Source organism: Ursus maritimus, unplaced genomic scaffold (genome assembly GCF_017311325.1).
Source record: "Ursus maritimus isolate PB19 unplaced genomic scaffold, ASM1731132v1 scaffold_7, whole genome shotgun sequence".
Classification (NCBI taxonomy): domain Eukaryota; kingdom Metazoa; phylum Chordata; class Mammalia; order Carnivora; family Ursidae; genus Ursus; species Ursus maritimus.
The window spans coordinates 24314470-24335883 of record NW_024426885.1 but is presented as its reverse complement, the minus strand read 5'-3'; the positions used below and the strand labels follow the sequence as shown (position 1 = coordinate 24335883).

General features: G+C 41.4%; 1 protein-coding gene across 1 annotated transcript in view; it reads left to right on the top strand.

The window, feature by feature from the left end:
• Window positions 1-21067, top strand: part of CFAP58 (cilia and flagella associated protein 58) — a 98140-nt gene extending 77073 nt beyond the window's left edge. Inside the window, exons 17-19 of the mRNA XM_040624327.1 lie at window positions 13842-13961; window positions 16485-16618; window positions 20346-21067. Coding sequence (XP_040480261.1) covers window positions 13842-13961; window positions 16485-16618; window positions 20346-20457 — 366 coding nt within the window. The 3' untranslated portion in view covers window positions 20458-21067. The remainder of the gene's footprint in view (window positions 1-13841; window positions 13962-16484; window positions 16619-20345) is intronic.
• Window positions 21068-21414: the final 347 nt, after the last annotated feature.

The following is a 21414-nucleotide window of genomic DNA, read 5'->3' as shown; positions in this document are numbered from 1 at the left end:
AACATGAGCTGATTCCGTGGTGGTCCATGGGGCAACAGAAACATTAGGAGACTGACAACAGAATGTCATTTCTTTCTGGTTGGTACATTTCACGTCACCTTCTCGCCTTATGGTCTACTTCTGGACATGAGCCTATTTTGTATTACAGAACTTAATACAAAATTTTCCACTTCCCTAAAATTTTATTAAGTACTTTATGGAACAATTTGTGTAAGGTCTAATTTTCCAAGTTGTCGGCTGTGCAGCGTAATGACCTCATACTTTTTCGTCTAGTTTCATACCATTATTTATATAAAGAGGTGGCTGGTTTGCATTCAGATTAGGCAAATGTGAAAACTGAGCATGTTTTTTCTTCTACAATTTTAGATCTAAAGCAACATTGTTGCTGTATTTTAGTGCCCTCCAATAAAAATAAATAAAAAGCCGTATCTGTAATTGTAAATTTTCTAGTTGTCATAGTAACAAGGTAAAAAGAATCAGGTGAAATTAACTTTGATAATATACATTATTGAACTGAATTTATCCAAAATAATTATTATTTTCACATGAAATGAATTTTAAGTTATGTGATATTTCAGATTCTTTTTTTGTACTAAGTCTATAACATCTGGTATTTTATACATAGAGCACATATCAGTTCAGACTATCCACATTTCAAGTGCTTGATAGCTGCATACGGCAAGTGGCTTCCATACTGACTGGTGCAGATCTACTTTTTGGCCATGATTACTTGAGTATCAGCTTGACTACTAAATTCTTTCTAATTTGATGAGTATGTCTATGTGATCTGAATGATGACACTCATAGGAGTGACAGAGAATTACTTCGTGAGAATCATTCATTCATTCATTCTTTTCATTTATTTGCTCATTCACTCATTTTCATTCACTCATTCATTCATTAGGTTAGAGTTCTACTTCATACCATACACTAAATTTTACGCATATTGCGAAAGTTACAGAGTAGAATAAAAGTGAGTTTCTATATGTTCTTGGAGGGTGGAGTAAGTCCCCCCCTTTTCATTTGGGAAAAAATTATAACGTAGAAAAGTAAAGTATAATAGAACAAATATACCTGTCACCCATCCAGAATGGTGAATTTTAATGTTTTGTCACATTTGTTTTAGACTAACAAAATAAATAGAGTAGCTCTTTCAGTTTGGGTGGACCCCTTGAAGTCCTATTTCTTTCCTGACTTTTCTAGAGGCAACAACTATCAGGAATTTGATGTGTATTCCTTCAGTGTATTTTTATGCTTTTACTGCGAATTGATGCATCTACAAACAACGTAATTACTTCGTGTACTTTACATTTATGCAAATGGTCTTACAGTATATATATTATTATTAATTTTGTTCTTTTTTCCACACTCAACATTATATTTTGAGAAATATCCATGATGATATACATAGATGCTGTGGATAATTCTCTTGCATATTTCTTTCTTTTTTTAAAAAAAGATTTTATTTATTTATTTGAGAGAGAAAGAGAGTGCAGGAGGGAGGACAGAGGGAGAGGGAGAAGCAGACTCCCTGCCGAGCAGGGGGCCCAATATGGGCTCCATCCCAGGCCCCTGGAATCATGACCTGAGCTGAAGGCAGATGATCCACTGACTGAGCCACCCAGGTGCCCCTGCTTTGATGTCAACTTTCTAGAAGAGAGTTTTGTAGTATGTATTAAAGGCCTTCTAGTGTACTCAGAAATTCTACATTAGGAATTAATCCGGAGAAAAAATTCAGTTGTGCATAACTCTGCTGCACTGGAATGCTTATTGTCGTGTTATTTACGTTATATATAAAGTTAAAGAGGAACCAGGGATGATAACACACCATAAACTGAAGAATATAGTAGTTCTCCTTATTCTCAATTTCACTTTGCGTGGTTTCAGTTACCTGTGGTCAACCGCGTTCTAGAAGCTAATGATCCTCCTCCTGACACATGGTCAGAAGGTCCGTGGTAACCTAAGTTTACGTACGTCACAACGCCTCCGTCATTCACCTCACTTCGTCTCATCTCACATCATCACAAGAAGGGCAAGGACAGCACAGTAAGATGTTTTTAGAGAGACCACATCCACACAACTTTTATTACAGTATATTGTTGTAATTGTTCTTTTTCGTTTTTAATCTCTTCCTGCACCTAATTTATGAACTCACCTTTATCATGGCGAGGCATGTATGGGAAAAAACATAGAATGCATAGGGTTTGGTATTATCTGCAATTTCAGGCATCCACTGGGGGTCTTGGAGCTTATCCTCTGCAGGAAAGTGCTGACTCCTCTGTAGCCAAATGCACCCACGGATAAAATCCCGAGCAGCACTGCGGTAATGCTAGTGGTGCAGCTAATCTGAGGAAACTGGGAAAGCCCCCAGGGGAGGTTACTCTGAGCAGCATTTTGAAAGCTGAGAGGTGCTGGACAAGGGCTAGAGCTGGGAGTGGGGGGAGGGCATTAGGGAGGAATGGGTGGCCAGTGCCAAGGCGAGGGGGCTTAAAAGAATCCGGTGGATTAGGGAGGGAGAGTGACTCAGTGTGATGGGCCCACAGGCAACAGGAAGGAGCCGAGCAGGACGGAGCCCTCTCTGCTCTGAGCCCGTTCTGTGATGTCACCTCACGGTCCTATGAATATTTGGAAGCTTTTTAGGATTTAATCACAAAATCCAAATTACTTGGTGTTATTTCAACTTGAGTATGTAATTCCATCAGGGTATTTCTTGTTTTAAAATTTAATTTGGCTTATTTAAAACTATGCACCACTCCAAAGAATTTTCCAGGTTAGCAAGATTTCCCTCAGCTGCCTTTCATTGGCCCCACTGCATGTTTTAATAACTTGATTGTGTAAGGCCCTTTCTTTATGCAGCTGTCATTGTCAGTGTATAGTGGCACAGCTGCTCTATTCTCTCTTGATGCCTCTCCACCTTGGCCATCCCTCTGGTGTGGCTGTTAACTGAGAATGGTGGAGGCAGGGTGCTTGATAATGGGTGGGAAGAAGCCAAGAGTGTGCTGGTCCGGGCTTGGAGTCATACTGGGTGGGTTAGAGTCCTGGCTCTGCAATTTGTAGCTGTGTGATCTTGGACAAATTACTTAGCCTTGCTGAGCCTCAGTTTCCTTAATACATGTTTGTCAAAAGGATGTCCTGCTGCCTCCTTATAATGGAGCTCACCGTCTTCTTCCCGAAGCCAGCTCCTTCCCTGGCTTGGGTGTGCACATTCATGGTGTGGCAGCTTGTCCAGGCACCCAGAGGCTTAAAATGCCAGTCATTTCTGACTCCCCCATCCACCTGCTGGTCAGTTGCTGAGGTCAGTTCCTGAGTCAAGTAAATTGCATCTCCCCATGCTCTTGCATCTGTTTCTAACCTTACATGGTTTGTCCCCCAGCCACTCTTCTGATGTAGGTCCTGACTTCTATTATCTTAGACCAGTGTTCTCCAATGTAGAGCACCTAAGACAATCTACTGAGTGTTGGAAGAAAATATTGGAACTTCTACATATATGCACATTTTAATCTCAGTCTTTAAAATGCTCTATTTTACATGTGTCTTATAAATTATTAGAGTAGTACATGTATATAATATATTATAATATATTAATGTTATTAACATATTATTCACCAAGAAACCCTCCATGGTTTCCTCCTGCCTATTGTGTTGAAAGCAAACTCATCTGTCTATCATTCAAGACACACATAGTCATCTTTTTTTTTTTTAAAGATTTTATTTATTTATTTGACAGAGATAGAGACAGCCAGCGAGAGAGGGAACACAAGCGGGGGGAGTGGGAGAGGAAGAAGCAGGCTCATAGCAGAGGAGCCTGATGTGGGGCTCGATCCCATAACGCCGGGATCACGCCCTGAGCCGAAGGCAGACGCTTAACCGCTGTGCCACCCAGGCGCCCCTATAGTCATCTTTTCTAGTCTAGTAAGATAGTCACTTGCAACTGTCCTTGCATATACTGCAGGCTTACTGGATGCTTTTATGCTCTCACCTCCTTACCTTTATACTTTTGTTTATATTCTTCCCTTCTTTTTCTTTCCACTTGCTATAGGAAGCAGTGTGAATAATGCTTAAGGACAAGGATGGAGAGATATACACACATGCATATATATATATATATATATATATATATACATATATATATACATACATATATATATATACACACACACACATATAAACACATATTTGTACATATCTACCTATATCTGAATCTGTGTATATATACACACATATAGGTATAATATATGTTTATCTCAATCTTTGAAATGTTCTATTTTATATAGGTTCATATCTTGGTTCTGCCACTTTCTAGTTGTTTTATTTAGGTAAGTCACTGACACTTCCAAGCCTCAACTCTCTCATCTGGAATATAGGGATAATAATCAATTCTCAGGTTTGTTGCGATGATTTATTGAAATGCCACATTTGAGGGGCGCCTGGGTGGCTCAGTCGGTTAAGTGTCTGCCTTCGGCTCAGGTCACGATCCCGGGGTCCTGAGATTGAGCCCCATGTCAAGCTCCCTGCTCAGTAGGGAGTCTGCTTATCCCTCTCCCTTTGCTCATCCCTCCCACTAGTGCTCTCTCTTTCCTCTCTCTCTCTCTCTCAAATAAATAAATAAATAAAATCTTAAAAAAAAAGGAAATGCCACATTTGAGCTGAGCACCAGGCCTGACGCATCCATAGTACCTGTTCTGTAGACAGAGCTGCTGGGGCAGCTTCTGTTATTCTTTTCCAGTATTTCTTGTCCAGTTCTCCCAAATTCTGAGATTACGCAGGAAAATGAATATTTTCATAACATAAATATATTTACTAAAGAGCTTGCCATTTATGTGACTGTTACCTATACTTAGACATCCCTACCAGCATCATGTGACTAACTCCTGCCCATCTTGATATCGTTGGTCTCTCTTTTTCAGTAGGATTGTCCACTGTTATTATCAGCCAACAAGACATTCAAATACAATGCAAAGCAATTGTAAGCTTTGCAAAGGATGCCAGATCACTTGAAGTCAATGCAAGTGATATTAGAAAAATTCTAGAATCCTATCAAAGGCAATGGCAAAGCAGCATCTGGCAGGAAAAGAGAAAATCAAACAATTATAAGTGTAGGTACCTCAAAACAGAATGTTTTAAATATCAAAGGATTAAGAGGGGATTTGGGAGAAATTAATGAAGGCTTTGAATATTTCCGCTAACGGAAGTCTTTTAAAAATAATTGGCCCGAGTACTTAACTAAGATACAAAAAGCATTAACCATAAAAGAAATTATGGATAAATCTTACTACATTATCATTAAGAAAGTCTGCTCCTCAAAAGAAGTCGTAAAGAAAGCAAGGCACAAACTTTATATGTCTTTATCCAGAATATACAAAGAATTATAAATCAGTAAGAAAAAGACAACGGTAGAAAATAGGAAAACAATGTGTGTGAAACAGGCATTTCTCGGAAGAGGAAACACAAATGATGAAGACACTTGAAAAAAATGCTTAACCTTATTTTATAAGAAGGGAAATAAAATGTATGACCGCATTGAGATACTGTTTTACTATTTCTAGAGGGACAAAAGGTATGATGTCTATATTAGTTATTATTGCTTGGCTTTAAATTACCACCCATTTGGCAGCTTAATACACATTATTTCATAATTTCAGCAGATAGGACTCTCGACATGGCTTAGTTGGGTCCTCTGCTTGGGGATGCCTGGTGACACTGAGCAATAGCAACGATGCAGACCAGTGGGAATTTTTAGAGCACACTTTGGAAAATCATTTTTACATTCTCCTACAAAGTTGAACATTTATGTTGCTTAAGGTTCAGCCATCCCGCTCCTAGGTCTGCATGCTGGGAAGACTTGTAACTGGGGACTAGGGAACATGCAGGAGAATGTTCATGGCAACATTGTTGATAAAAACAAAACCCTGGAAACAATCCAAATGCCCACTGGCAGGAGAATGCGTAAACTGTGGGATTTTCACCCAACAGAGTATCAGATAAAATACAGAACACGGAAGCGCACAACGGCGTCAATAAATCTTTTACCAATTATGTTGAGTAGAACAAGCAAGTCAAGGAAACTAAGTATGCTGGGATGTATTTTTATAAAGCTCAAAGCAAAGCAAAATTGAATAATAGATGTATGATAAAACTCTCTGGAAAACTCAAGGGAGTGACAACAGCAGGGTTCGGATGGTGCTTACCTTGGCTGATGGGGGCAGTTGTGTAGGCACGGGGATGGGATGGAGAAGGGAATGCACGGATGCTGTCAGGTATTGATGTTCTATTTCGTAAGTTGGGTGATGGATTCATCATGAGCATTCATTTTCTTATGATGCTTTATAGTTATATATGCTATATGTTCTTTTGTATGGCTGTTACATAATAAAAAATTTAAAAACTGTTGTACTGCAGAAGTCAGATATATGAAAGAAGTAAAATTGCACCATAATATTGTTAGCTATGTAAAAAAAACAAACAAACAAACCCTGAGGCGCCTGAGTGGCACAGTCGGTTAAGCGTCTCGCTCTGGGTTCTGGCTCAGGTTGTGATCTCAGGGTTGTGAGATCGAGCCCTGTATTGGCTCCGTGCTCAGCGCAGAGTCTGCTTAGGATTCTCTTTTTCTCTCCCTCTGCCCTTTTCCCCCCACCCCTCAAATAAATAAATAAATAAATAAATCTTAAAAAAAAAACCCACTAATTTTTTTAAGTTTATTTATTTAAGTAATCTCTACACCCAGTGTGGGGCTTGAAATCATGACTCTGAGATCAAGAGTTGGGTGCTCTTCCAAACGAGACAGCCAGGTGCCCCCCAAACCCAATAATTTTAATTCATCCTAATTGTACTTTATTACAATTAAAATGCAAATTTTAAAATTATAAGACAAAATACTCAAAAATTAAAGAAACTCCTAAAATGAATTTTAGATCCGTTTTTCAAGGAAAAAAATCTCAAACTTTTTCTGTACTATTTATTAGGAAAATTGATCCTATTCTCAGTGGATCGACTTCAAGTGGCTTTATCTATTCAATCTGTCCTTTGGCAGTGAGGCTCTTCTCTAATTCATGAATACAAGTATTACCGCTATGACTACTGTCCCCACTGAGACCCATCTGAAATCTCCCCCTCTCCGCAGTCCATCAAATGAGTATCGTCTCTACTTCTGAACCTACCCACTACCCAGCACTCCTAGCACCTCTCTGGGGACCTGGCAAGACTTGGGCTTATTTTATGACTTAGTTATTTGTTTTTCTTCTGCCAAAAAGTGAGCTCCTTGAAGTTTGGACCTTATCTATCTTTGTATGAAACTAGCACAATCATATGCGTCGTGCTGGCACTGAGTAAGACCTCAGTGGACTTGAATTTTTCTAGACCTGTTTCATTAGAGGTTTTAAGAAAAGCCAACACCATCCTGACTTAATATGTGCAAATTCTTCACATACGTGAAGTTGTGAGGTAAGGTACAAGGGTAAAACCAGCCAGCAGTCTCAGTAATGAAGTTCAGGTCGATCTAAGCAATTATAGACCCTGTCCAGGACTTCGCAAACATATATTTGCATTTGAGAACAAAACCCGTTGCAAAGAGATCTCTCAAGAAAGTTTGTGCTGTTTCTATCAGAAAGTACCAGAAGCATTTTTCCTATTATTACAAAAATGGTAAAGGTTAGTGCGTGCAGATTTCTCCTATGCCTCATAAAACACTTAATCGTCTACATCCAGAGCCAAGAACCACTGTGTAACCAAGCAGTTTCCTGCTCATGAGGAACTCAGCTGTGTAATTCTGTTTCATCCCCAAATCCTGCATCTCCCAGCCTCTCCAGGGGGCTTTACCACTTCATGACATCATAAACAAGATAGGTCCAGAGTTCAGGTTAGCTGACATTTTCGTTATAAAGCTAATAAACAAGAAAGCCCCAAGGTATCAGCCATTATTTTCCCTTTCCTAAAGCTAGATAGAAATGTAATATGTTTACAGAGTTTCTCATTTATTTTCCTACTAACGAAAAGAAGCATTTCTAGATAAATTAGGCAGTGCTCTGGAGTTGCCTTCATATAAAGAGGGAAGCAGTTTTACTTAAACTTTTAAATTTGGCTTTAGTCCTCTGTTAAGGATTATGGATGGGGGTGGGAAGGTGGAAAACAAACTAAAACCAAACAAATAGGCAAAAATGTAATGCATTTTTTTAAACTGTAGAAAAGAGTTCTGTGTGCAATTAGAATTCTTGTGTTTAAGGAGGCTGTTTAAGAAGTCCACACATTATTTAGTTTCAGAGTTAAGCTTGCATTTTCATGTGTCCGTATGCACACGCCCCTACAAGCAGAGATTCAGAGCCAATTAATGTGAAGACTTTTGCCAGTCTTATGAGTTAAAAAAGGCATTTGAAACCGCTTGCACTATCAGAAACTGCTATAAACCTTTTACTAAGAGATCAAGGTTGTATATCAAGTGTTTTCATGAGTTATACAAAACACGCGTGATGAAAACGTTTCACTCAAATGTATATGATTTATAGGACCAACTGGCTCATTAGGGTGAATTATATAAGTTCGGCTAACTGGGAGTTGTGACCCAGTGATCTAATTAAAGTGAAAGTTCTCAACATAAATATATCTCACCTCTGTTGATGTGTATTACTAAAATATGATGGACATAGTTTGCTGACAATATAATTGCAAGCCACAAAATTACCGAGCATCTACAATGAGTAGAACACAATAGCAGGTATGAAGGACACGTAGAAAGATCTGTCATAGTTCTGACCTTAAAGGCTCATAATACAACTGGAAAGAATGGATTCATAGGGATTAAATACCGAAGTAATGTAAATGGTATCTTGACATTTTGGAAAAAAGATTTTCTGTGTATTCTGTGCAGTTGAGTCTCCCAGAAGGAGTGATTGGGGGATTTTTTTTTTTTTAAACCAATTTCTTCTTGAACCCACTGGGTGAGCTGGAGTGAAGACAAGGTGCTGTCTCTTTCTTTGGAGTACATGGTATCCAAGCATCTCAGTGAGTGGCTTTAGCCCTGGTGGGTATAGATAAGCATGTGATTTTGGATGAGGAGCCAAGCTGCCTGATTCACAGGAATTAGCTAGTTCACCGGGTGAGCGATTATTTGCAACGCACGCCCAAGCAAATTGATGAATCCAGGGTGAACAGAATCAATGCACTGGCATTTGCCAAGCACGGATTCAGATTAAAGCAGAATACATTAGTTCGTCTTAGTCAGTTATTGCCTCAAGTAGGCGAGCTGAGGAAGAGGAGGTGTTAAGGTGCACGTGGAATGTGAACTACCTTCTGTTTGCAGTTGAAGATGCAGAGTGAAAGACAGGGAATATAAACAGACGGTGAATATAAAATTGTAGCTCGGCGGGGAAAGGAGTTCTGTGAGCAACTCCATTTCTTCCTCCGAATTGTACCCAGAATAGCACTGACTCCTATTTGCATAGACTGTTCAGAATGTAGACTTTTAATTTATTGTCAGATAAAATACAAACACCTGAAGTCTGAGTGACTTCGCGTCTGGAGTTTCCAACCTGGGGTTACAGACCGTCACCGTGTAATGACAGCATTATTTGAAGCTAATACTGTAATTAATTTCTTACCACTCTACTCAGCCGATGTTAATAATGAGCCGTGCTGTTATCCAGGATAACTTGGCAGAGACTCTTGCAGCAAGAGAATCCATAACCATGTCTGACAGTCTGTGCAACTGAGAGGATGGGATGTCTAGCAAGGGAGCATCATTTCGAGGATGGACATAATATGTTTTATGCTTGCAAGTCGTGTTCCGCCAGGGCGAGAGCTAGTCTCCTGATGGTAAGAGTCTAGCTTTTTTCCAGTATAGCTGTTCACAAAATAATTTAGAGAGTGAGGCATGCTACGAAGTAATATTGATGCGCATTATGGACAAACTCTGAATAAATAAAGAAATGCCAACCCGAAGATGCGATCTTTTGTTGGTGGGGAAATAATAAACTATTTATGATTTTCTTATGATGTTTCATTGACATATGGTGCTTCTAACCCAGTGACAAATTAATTGATTTGGTTTAAAAAGAAATGAGTGCAGCTTAACGAAGAAGGACAGGATATGTATTACAAGGCAGCTGGTTCTGCCACTGCTGGCTTATGGAGACAATATCCATCGGACAGCCTAATGAGTCTCTCTGTTGCATAAGATAGATTCTCTTTATAATAGAATTGCACGCTTTGTCTCTAAATGGGGTTATTATACACACCATTGCACAATGTTTGAAGAGCTTGGTTGGCCCTTGTAGAGGGTTAGGAGAGAAATAAATTGGAAAACAATCGTACTTAAGACCTTCAATCCATCAAACACTCCATATTTATCTAAATTACCAGAACGCTCTCCCAAAATACAAATCTGTATGATACACACAGCTAGAATGTTAATGCTGACCGGCCTTCACTTTGGTTTTATCAGTTAGGTTTTCTATTGTAAACACAGACCAAAATTCATCCACACTGAAGCCTGGTAATGCATTTCAGCCACAACCCCCCACTCCTTTTCCCTCTGCTCTTCCCATTTCCACTGTCTTGGTCCCTGAAGTTTCATTTGGTATTCTCTCCACCCACCATGAACACACATGCATCACTTGGCCCGGGTGATTTAACTCGTAGAACTTTTCGACTTTGAAAACTGTAACAGTTTTAATGGTAATTCACTCAGCTTCTTCACTTTTCTCCGCACTTGTCGGTCCTCACTGTTCAGTCGCTCAGTTATTCTTTAGAATAAATCCATTTTGATTCCTTTTACAGCCTTGGAAAAAAACCAGGAAGTGGAAGTGGGGGAAGATGGGCTAAATGGCGGCCTCATTCACTGTATGTGAAAAACACATGTCCTGTTAGAGGGCGTGGGTGGAGCCCATTCAGCTGGCCTAGGTTGGGAGAGCATGGAGCTGAGTCATACTCTTATCTCTGGGTGCTCTCCCCTGGCTGCCAACCCAATTTCACCTTCTGGCTCCATTCTTCTACCGATAGTATCACGTAGCCTTTAGCAATTACGTAGCGCAATTTCCTCCAAATTCTTTCAGGGTTATAAAATGTCTTCAAGCCCCAGAGGAGGCGTTGCATGGCAAAGTGATTCTTTCCTATACGACGACTGGATTTTTGACTTGTCACACTTTGGACTTTGGGACACACCGTTCATTGTTGTTGACCTTGGGATTCTCACTTATGAGGCGAGGTAGCAATATTTGCTTCTTCCAGCCTCTCTCCTCTGCGTCTCTTTCCTCCCTGCCAAGAGCAGTTGAAAAGTGTTCCGCCTGGGAAACTTTCGAAGGTTCTTGGAGTAAGACGATCTTTTCAGCTTACGACGTTATTATATCCCAAACCAGATTGCTTCCTTCTCGTCTTTGTGGGGTTCTTTACTTTTCAAGTCTACCTGTATTCTGGTAGAGAGGAAGGGGAGCTGAAAGAAATGGACAAAACAGTTTCATGGGCTTCTCCACATATTTATTACCCTCTCCAAATTAAATCTTGAAGCCTTGTCAGAAGTGTTATTTCTCCAACAGAGCAGGCATTAAGTGGCTATAGAAAATAAACTCACCTCCTGACATCTTTCCCATTGCTTGCTACATCCATTTACTGGGAAGATTATATGTAAGGTGTGATGGGAGGTGTTGTACAATAAAGGAAAATCACCACTTTGTAATTCTGTTCATTCAGTTTTCTTCTTTTGCACGGGCTTTTGGATTTCCTTGTCGTTTCTGGAATTATTTCTTAAATGTTGAATACTGTTTTTTTTTGATACATGTTTCTCTAGAATCTTATTCCATCCAACTAATTCTTAAGTTACATACATTCTTTTAAAAGTGGAGTCGTGTTATTTGTGATAAAATTTCTATAATTTGGCCAGGGGGAAGAAAAATCTAAAATAAATGGTAACAATGAGTAGTTAATGAATTTTCTTCTACTGATTTTTTTTTTAATGATTCTCATGTTCTCTGTCAAAAACAGATTATTTGATGACAGTGCTAAGAATACTTAGCTCCAGGTAAAAATTAGTTTCCATTTGCTTGGAGGTGTCATTTACTGAGAGGGCTTTTACTTATATTTTTTCTTTAACATAATTACCTTAAGGAAATAAATATGTACAGAGACAAATGAATAGACACACTAGTCTTTATCAATGTGTGTTCAAATTATTGCAGTTTAGAGAAATGGGAATCCGGAACTGAGATGCCTAAGAAATAAATCTTCCCTTGTATGTAGTTTCTGTAGTTCAAGAATCTGAAAACACATTACAAGCAATTAAACTTTAGGGTACAAATGGGAATTCTATATTGTTTGTTGGTTAAGTTCAATTATGAAATTATGATTTGCTGTGGGTTCCTCGCAAGCCCTTTCTTTTAGTTCTACCAGTGTGCACGCCCTAGTTTTCTCGGCTTTTTACCTATTCTCTCAAACTACTTCCAGATCTCTGTTCTTCCCATACCATATTTCTTAAAAGACTCACTTTCTTTACTTCCTACTTCTGATTTGTTTTCCGGCCTTTGTGACTTTTGCTCCCCCAATGTTACTGCACACTCTCTAAGGTCAGTGGTGTCGTCCTAATAGGCCTCTCCCAAGGCCATTTTCAGTCCCCCTTCTGTTTCTTTTCTTAGACCATCTGATATCACTGACCACTCAAATCACGTTTCCCTTTTTAAACCCTGCCATTTCCTGGTTGGGAGACATTCAGTTACTACTCTCCCTTGTTCCTTTTCTCTGGGTCTTTCTTCTTTGCTTCCTCCTGATATGCTGGCTCTCCCAAAGATCTCGTTGTTCTGGCCCACCCCAAAAGCCATCCTTGGATGATGGAGCCACTCTCATGGCTCTAGCCATGAGCCACCTCCAGTTCCAACTTGCTCTTTAGTTCCAACTCTGGGATCCCATTTTCAACTCCTCTTCTCAATATCCCACGACACCTGAAGCTCAACATATCCAGACCCCACTGATGATCAGAAGGGAATGTTGGAACTCTTCCTCCCCCCCCCAACACCCCTTCTTTGCTAGCCTCCCTGCCTCCATTACCATCACCCTTCAGCCCCCAAGGTGTCCATATTAGAAGCCTTGGAGTCTTCTTGGTCCTGCTCCTTCCTTCCTCACATGTCTGATCTTCCACTCAATCTCACTGATTCTATCTCAGGAATGTCTTCACATCTACATCCTCTCCATCTTAGTTGCCTTAGGTCCATCCGTTTTCATCTTCTGCTTACCCTGGTCCCCTGAGCAGTCTCCTTACTCTGTTCTCTGCCTTCCTGCTGGAGCTATTCCTCTGAAGACAAATCCAGGCACGGCTCATCCTTTCCTCCCAAACCACACAGCCTGGAGCCTACCTATGAGCCCAGCCTCTTCACTCCACTTCTCCCTCCTTTGGCCCAGGGCACCTACTGAAACTAGACTTACTTCTCCCCTTTCTTGACTCTGAACCTTGGCCTAAAAACCTTTCCTTTCTTCCTCTGCTTGGGGAAAAGTACTCGTTCTTCAAGCAACAATTCAAAGGACATTTTTGTGAAAGCTCCCCCACTCCCTGCTTTTACTGGCCACAACACTTGTCCAAGTCTTCCATCTCTGCCCTTGTCTCTCAGTCATGTGATCATAAGTTTAGGTAGAGAGAGACTTTCCCTTCCTCACGTGTCATATTATTTGTACCCAAATGCTGGGCCCATCCTAAGCCCTTGACCGGGGTTGTTTGGACGTACTCTTGATAGAATCTACGGTGAATGTGATCAGTGTGGCCTTCCGAAGCATCTTAGGGTGGCCCCAAGTCCTCCTGAGCTTGCTGGTAAAGGCACTTTCCCTGTGTTGATGGGGCTGTTTACCTCCCTTGTGGTTTTGCTCTCCGCCAGGAAAAGGAGAAACTGTACGTGGAGCTGAAGCACATCCTGGCCCGGCAGCCTGGTCCCGAGGCTGCAGAGCAGCTGCAGCTCTACCGCCACACGCTGCGGGAGAAGACCAAGCAGCTGAAAGTAAGTGGGAGCCCCCGCCTCTGCCCGGCCACACGCGAGGGACCTAGACAAGTCCACTGTCTCGGTTCAAGGAGCCGGTCTCCCAAATGCCGCAAGCCACAGAGGCTGGCTTTTTTAGAACCCCAGTCCCAGGAAGAGCAGGGCACATCTCAGAGCTAGCCCCCTGCATCTAGACCAACAGACCCACGAGTCTCTGTTTGCTCAAAGAGGGAGGGAGCTGAGCAAGTACGGAAAGAGTTGGAGGGAGGATGATGGCACCAGAATGGAAATTTGGGGGATGGGCGTACAGGGATGATCTCAAGATGAGTGAGAAGACTTGGATGGGGGGAAGAACAGAGGGAAGGTTTTTTTTTTTTAAAGGGGAGTTTCTTTTCTTTTTTTTTAAAGATTTTATTTATTTATTTGACAGAGAGAGACACAGCCAGTGAGAGAGGGAACACAGCAAGGGGAGTGGGAGAGGAAGAAGCAGGCTCCCAGCAGAGGAGCCTGATGTGGGGCTCGATCCCATTACGCCGGGATCACGCCCTGAGCCAAAGGCAGACGCTTAACGGCTGAGCCACCCAGGCGCCCCAGAGGGAAGGTTTTAACACCGTCATCCCCCAGAGCAGACCGCTGGGCCAAGGCGGGTCTTTGCTATTCTAGTCCAGCTGCAGTACATGTGTGGAAAGTATAGGCTAGTCCCCAGTCCCCAGGGTCGGCCCTCGCGACCATCTCTCAAATCAGTCACTATGGAAGGAGAGTAAAATCGCTTTAGAATTCCGTGAGCATAAATTCCCTTCTAAGTGACTTCAGAACCTCAGCTGGGGAGATGGAACGTTTTATTATGACACGTGCCTTTTAAAAGTTTTCTCAAAAACTGTGTTCCCATTATATCTGGAGCTTTACCTCCTGAGCAAGCGCTTAGATATTCTTGGCATGTCAGCGAAGTCTTACACACGCGTGCGCAGAACGTAGCACACGCCGGCTGAATTCTGGCACTGACCTGCGCAACGAGGGTCGTAATCGTCGCCTTTCTGCCTGGGGTGATAGAGCTGCCATGCTCCTATAGTTCTCATCCTTTCACAAATAGGACATTGTGAAATCACAGCCTTCTACTGTAAAAAGGCAGATGAAACAGAAGTGTAATTAGAACGTGAATTTTCAACTTATCACTCAAGTGTTTATTTCATATGAGTATCCGGAGATGTATTTCGAATTTTGCATGAGGCATAATCTTTTGATGATTTTCATCCTTTTAAACAATCGTATATTCCAAACAAAATAAAAGCTCATTGTCTCAGGAGTGGGTATAGATTAGAAAAGCACATGTCTGTCTCACACTGTCAGCCACCGTCAGCACTGGATGGCCTTATATGGCTCACAGGTGCTTTTTGGTATTTTAACCCTTTAACTCAGGAAATCGAGAATTTTGCTCTGCTGAAATGTGACCCCTGGTGGAAGAGGTCCAGAGGTGGTGGTCCTCAGCCTGTCTGCCAGTTTGTCCTCATTATCTGGGCTCTTTTAGGAAATGCTATAGTCATTGTTTGGAAACAGAGCCTTTGTTCCTAATTGCTTAACTATTAAGGCAGGGTTCCTCCCAACATGAAAGTCCTATTCTTTAGCTCTTGATAGCATAGTCGAATCGTTTTTCATAGGGATTAAGGGAAAATGTTCAGAAGCAGATGAATACTCAGAAGACAAAGATCCCCCTTTTGTGCAAATTTTCAAAATAGTGAGCAAGAGGGGAAACAAATCTGTTACATGCCCCTTAGAATGATAACCTTCCTTCCTTCCCTTTGGTTTCTGTGGGGTGCACTTCTAGCTTGGGCATGCTTTACACGCCCTGTTCAGATGAGTAAATTCCCACTCTTCTTGCTCAGCTGAGACCAGAGCATCTATGGGACACCGGAGTGGAAGAGGCAGGTAATCAGCGTTCCTGTCACACATGCTTTAGACTCTCAGCTCCCTGCTTCTCAGAGCTTAAGTGCTGCGGTGCTGGGAGAAAGGAAGAACCTGTAAAGAGTCCCAAGGAACACAATGAAGAGGTGATAGGCATTTAGCAGAATAGTAACCCAGGAAAACACATTAATTGAACGCCTACTTAGTGGTCGTGGTGGCAGGATGATTCCAGAAAAATTTTTACCCTAATCCTCAAATGTATCCCTCTCCCTAGTGATGACTTCCCTGAATGCTCTTTAAAAAGGCTTTAAATGCAATTTGATACTGTGTGTCTGAGAGTTTTTCTGTCTCTGCTCACAATATATCTGAAACACACCATACATGTGTGCGCATACTTGAATATGGCCTGAGAGTTCTTCTAAGCAGAGGTTTTACTACGTTTGTCACTGGATTAGGAGTCTTCAGACCCGAGTCAGATTTTTACCTACACACAGACCTTGAGAACTGGCAGAACTGAGCAGATTAGCTATTAAACTTGGGGCACGGTTTTGTATCGTGCATGGCAGTAGACTAGAAAAAATTTCCAGGAAAGGATATTGTCTCACTGTGTCTCTTCTGCTAATGTTGCTTTATTTGTCATGTTAGGTTTTGTCTGCGGACTTGAATATGTATGAATCACAGAACCAAGAATATAAATATGAGATCGAGAAACTTACCAATGAATTGATGAACTTAAAGAAGAAATACCTAGCTCAGAAACGTAAAGAATACATTCAGAAGTAAGAATTAGTCAAATGTTCTTCTAATTTTATTGTGCCTATTACCTGCTGATAAGAAAATAATTGGCAGACAGTTACAGAGTCATGGAATCCATGGGGGTAAACTAAGGCACAGGGTGAACAAATGACATTCTACAGGTCCCCACTGGTTTGTGTCAGAGCAAGATGCATGTCTCATCTGATACTAAGGCCTCTCCTTAGGACCCTAACAGGGATCCATTAATATCTGCTCATCGGTGGACCTCCCACGGAGCAGAGGAAACATAGTGTGATTCCCCCCTCCCCCACTTTTTCATGGTTCTCGTGATAATCATGCCATAACAATGTTTGCAAATGAGGTTCACAATCAGGCTTGTCTGAACGAAAAGCACATTCACGTTTACAAACACAAATAATTTTGCTAAGGGGTGGAAGCTTGGTAACGCTGTTCCTTCCAAGAATGCAGCTGTGCCACTGTGATGACGAGTAGCTCTCGGATCCTTTTTACCTACGTTTTAGATAATCTGTCTCTGAACCATCTTTATGTCTAGTAACTGACTTCAGTATCTGCTGGGGGTGTGACGTGAGCTCTTATTCTTCCAGGAGAGGATGATGCCATCGCAGGTTAACATTTTGGGTTTCGGGGTGCCTACATGTGGAATGATAAATGTGTCTTCACTTGGTTATCATCATTTGGCTAACGCTAGGGTGAGAGAGTGGGCCCGAGTGACTCAGTGGGTTTGAACCTTGGCTTGGCCGTGTGGCATTACCCAGCTCATCCAGTTAATTCCGTAGTGGCTCACACTGTGGGTTTAAGTCAGGTTGGGTATTTCATCCACGTGGGTGTTGCAGGGACATGGGGGAAAGCGGGACATCTGCCTGTGATTCGTCAGTGGCAAACAACTACGTGAAGTAACTGGATGCAAATTGATTTGCCAGGAAAAATTTACCCTTCTTGTAAATCAGAATATTCCCTCGTTCCACATTCAGATGCCAGCTTCTCAGTAGAATAAAATCCTGCTAAAAATTAGAGCTAATTTTGGTGGGTCTGTCTTGATGTATGGGTCTGGCAACTACCTGATTCAGAGTCACTGGTGGGATTGGTTAAACATGCAGGTTCCCAGGCCCCATTTCCAGACGTTTGGGTTCTGTGGGCTCTGGGTGAATTTGCAGTTTAGTCACTCCTTAGGTGATTTCCACGCACGCTGAAGCTGGAGAAACACTGATCTGAATGGCGTGAAGCAGTGCGTGTCGGGTGGAAACACTGGGTTTTTTTCAGGACACGAGGGGCGTGCTGTTGGCTGGTTCCAATGTGAGGCATGCATCCAGTCTGGTGACCTTTGACCATTTTGATCACACTCTCTTAATCAGTAAAGCACTTTTGAACTTGTAGCCCCCATATATATGCATGCATACTAAATATACATGTGTTTTGACTTTTAAAATGAAATTTTGATTTTAGAATAGTTTTCTACCTCCAATATATTTTAACTTGTCTAAATTGCATGCAAAATACTATTGTCACTTTGTCAGTAAGTGGTAAGCTGAGATTTTTTTTTTATTTTTGAAAGACAAAATATGAATAGAATCTTAAATACCGTCTTTGCACCTCCCAGTGGGTCCTGTTGCTCATCTTGTAGAGTACATGCAACCATTCTGGGGACCAGCAGTCTAGCTTACACAGTTACAACCAGCCAGCTTAGCTAAGCAGTTCGATAACTCTCTAGAGCGGACTAACTTCCCCACCTTGGCCCTGCAGCTTGGCCTGTTGACCTTATTGATCCCCTCCTGCACACACTCCCCAGTTTCCTTGACACAGAGAGCCTGTGGAGCCAACAGAAATGCCCCTCTGTTGGCTCAGCCCCTCCCAGTGGGGCACCCACTAAAACTGAAATGCCCCCACCCGCAGGCCCCTCATGGATATTTAAATTAAACAGAATTACAGTTAAATTAAAAAGTCAGTTCCTTAGGTGCACTAGTCACGTTTCAACTGCTTAATAGCCATATGGAGGTAGAGGACACAGCCCTGGGCTCCAGATAGACAGCTTTGCCATCATCTTGGAAAGTTCCATTGGGTAGCACGGCCCTAGAATCCTTGCTTTAACTCGTTCTTTCTGCCCTAAAATACTCATTACTTGTAGCCACTCTGACCTGGTTGGGGTGTCATTGGCAGTTCCATTTCGGTGGGGATCCATACACTGGAGAGAGACAGAGAGGGGGTTCACAGGAAAAGAGCAAAAGGATTAAGGTGCTGAAGGAAAGTATGCTGAGGCAAGAACAAGGGTGCGGAGAGGGTGTGGACTGGAAGGGAGGAGGCTGAAGGGGGCCAATGTGATGGTCTACGAATATATGACAAAGGCGACATAAAGGAGACGTCATTCCTCTCAGTCACCGTAGACCAAGCCAGCAGCGGTAAGCTGAAGTTCCTTCAGAGAGGGAAAGTTATGTTACTGAAGGCAAGAGAGGGATGGGGGAGGGGACTGCCTGCATCCCCCAGCCATCAAGTAGGCAGGTGGCGAAGTACTAGAAAAAACCCTCTTTACTGGATCCACTCAAGGCTAAAGCTTCTGTCCTGCTTATGGAGGATGATTTTTTTTTTTAAATAATAATGAAATCAATTCTGCTAAGAGACTGCTGGATTGATTAACCAAATCTCTACAGGTTCTTTCCAAATGGAATAATTTAGAATAATCTCTGTGGATGTTTTCCCTACACTTGCTCTTTATAAAATAGCAACTCATGCCATTTTTGCCTTTATGCCTTCTTTCACTTTTCTCAAACACCCTTTTCATCATGTTTCCATGCTGACCTGCACCCTCCCGCACCTGCCTCTGACTCCCCTGCCCCGGACCCCCAGGCTGGTCTCGAGTTTACAGAACTAGTCAGATTCCTTCCCCACAGGTGGAATTCTCTCCCCTAAGGTAAATCACTTCTAGTTGCCAAGTCTAAAGGGTTTGGCCTTAGTTGTTAGCTTACTTTTTATTTTTAAAAAGGGATTCCACAGATGTTTTCTGTAAGACCCCTAAATACACTATAAGGAATTTGTGTAAATTTAAGCTACCTCTGCAGGAGACCTGAATGTGTATGTGTGCGAATGTGTGTATGTGTGTATGTGTGTATGTGAATGTGTGTGTATATACGAGTGTATTTAAAGGAGATATGTTGTAGATTTTCCTTTATCTATTGCCGAAGGTGCCATCTTATTTATCTTTCTCAGATTTTCTTGTATCTTAAACTATTTCTAATAACAACTGCTGCCTGTCTAAAGTTACAGAAAAATTCGTGTTTTATAAATATCCAAGTTTGATGAAGATACCTTGCGTGTGGTAAATATTTATAAGTTTCCACGGAAACTTTGGAATATAAAAGTTGATAAAGGATGAATTAGTCATTAAAACTGGGCCAAGAGAAAGATTCTTCTGACTGATCTTTTTAGTTAAACAAGTGTTTTATAAGACAGGAAGATGATTACAAGTTGAAGTCTCAAGTCCGTAGTGACTGAGTTATAATGAGGTCTTATGTCCACAGTTAGATCAACATTAGGGCGGCACCTTTAATTGTGTCTTTCCCTAATTCTGCGTGTTATCAGTGGACACCTAATTAGATTTAAACAGCCCCCTTGTCTAAGACTGGAAGCTTTAATCACAGCAGTTTTCAGGGGCTACCTCACCCTAGGAACTTAGAGAACACCAAACTTAGAAGAGGAAAAAGATGTTAAGGAAGTTAACTTTCACTTCCTGTCTTACAGAAATAAGGACAGAGTATCCATGGATAACACCTTCTCAATGGCCAAGCCAACTGGCCCTCATTTTACTGGGGGTGGATTTCCCCTCAACAGGCCATCCAAAGTGAAGTCCTAACCTGAAACTCCTGGCTGGGTGCATTGGAACAGCTCCTGAAATTCGCTTTGAAGCATTTTGGAGGAATCTCTTTCAAATCCCTTGGACCCCAAATATTTAGAGAAATCAGTGCTCAAATTCCAGGATGAAAAGAAATGCAAAACTATCATCGTCATGTATATCTAAGAGTGATGACATTCTACTTGGTCCTCACGGATGTTAACAGATTGTAATTATATCATTCAATTAGGCTGACACGTTGCATAAAGCAAATCTTTTGTTACTACCACATTGATTGATTTGAAATGCACCACATACCTAGACACTCTGTAGAGATGGAAGTTTGGATCTGAATTTCTCTATTATAAACATCAGTGTATAGGTTTTACATTTACAAAATATTTTTGAAAAGCAGTACGTTTCTTATTAATAAGAATCTATTTTAATTATTCCTCATTAACAAGTCATTGCATGAGGTGAGAAAAAACAGACAAACTCATGTATTTAAAACGTGTTTTGAGAATGATTTCTATGTGGAATTTCTTTTCAGGCCTGGGGTATGAAAATCTATTCCAAAGAGACATACTAATAAATACTTCATCATAAAAAAATAAAAAAGAACCTTTGTAGAGATTTTGATCTTTGCTTTGGTAGAATATGTAATTAAAGTTTAGAACTACTTTGAGAAATATTTAACATAAAGATCTGATTCAGAGGAACCAAGACTTTAAAATGAGGGGCTTGGTCTGGCGTCCTCTGAGGGCTTGCGTTCCTTAGACCGCCCACTTGGAGAACGGAGTTATGTGGGACAAGGATCTGTTTGGCTTTCAGGCTTCAGGCCGACATTTAGAGTCGTTGAATCCACTGTATTGTCTTTCTGTTGAAGCCGCAGTTATGGGGACTTCAGTTCAAAGTTTCCTCATTAAGAGAGTTCATTCGGGAATATTATGTATGGACACTCTGGTCATCTCTCTCACA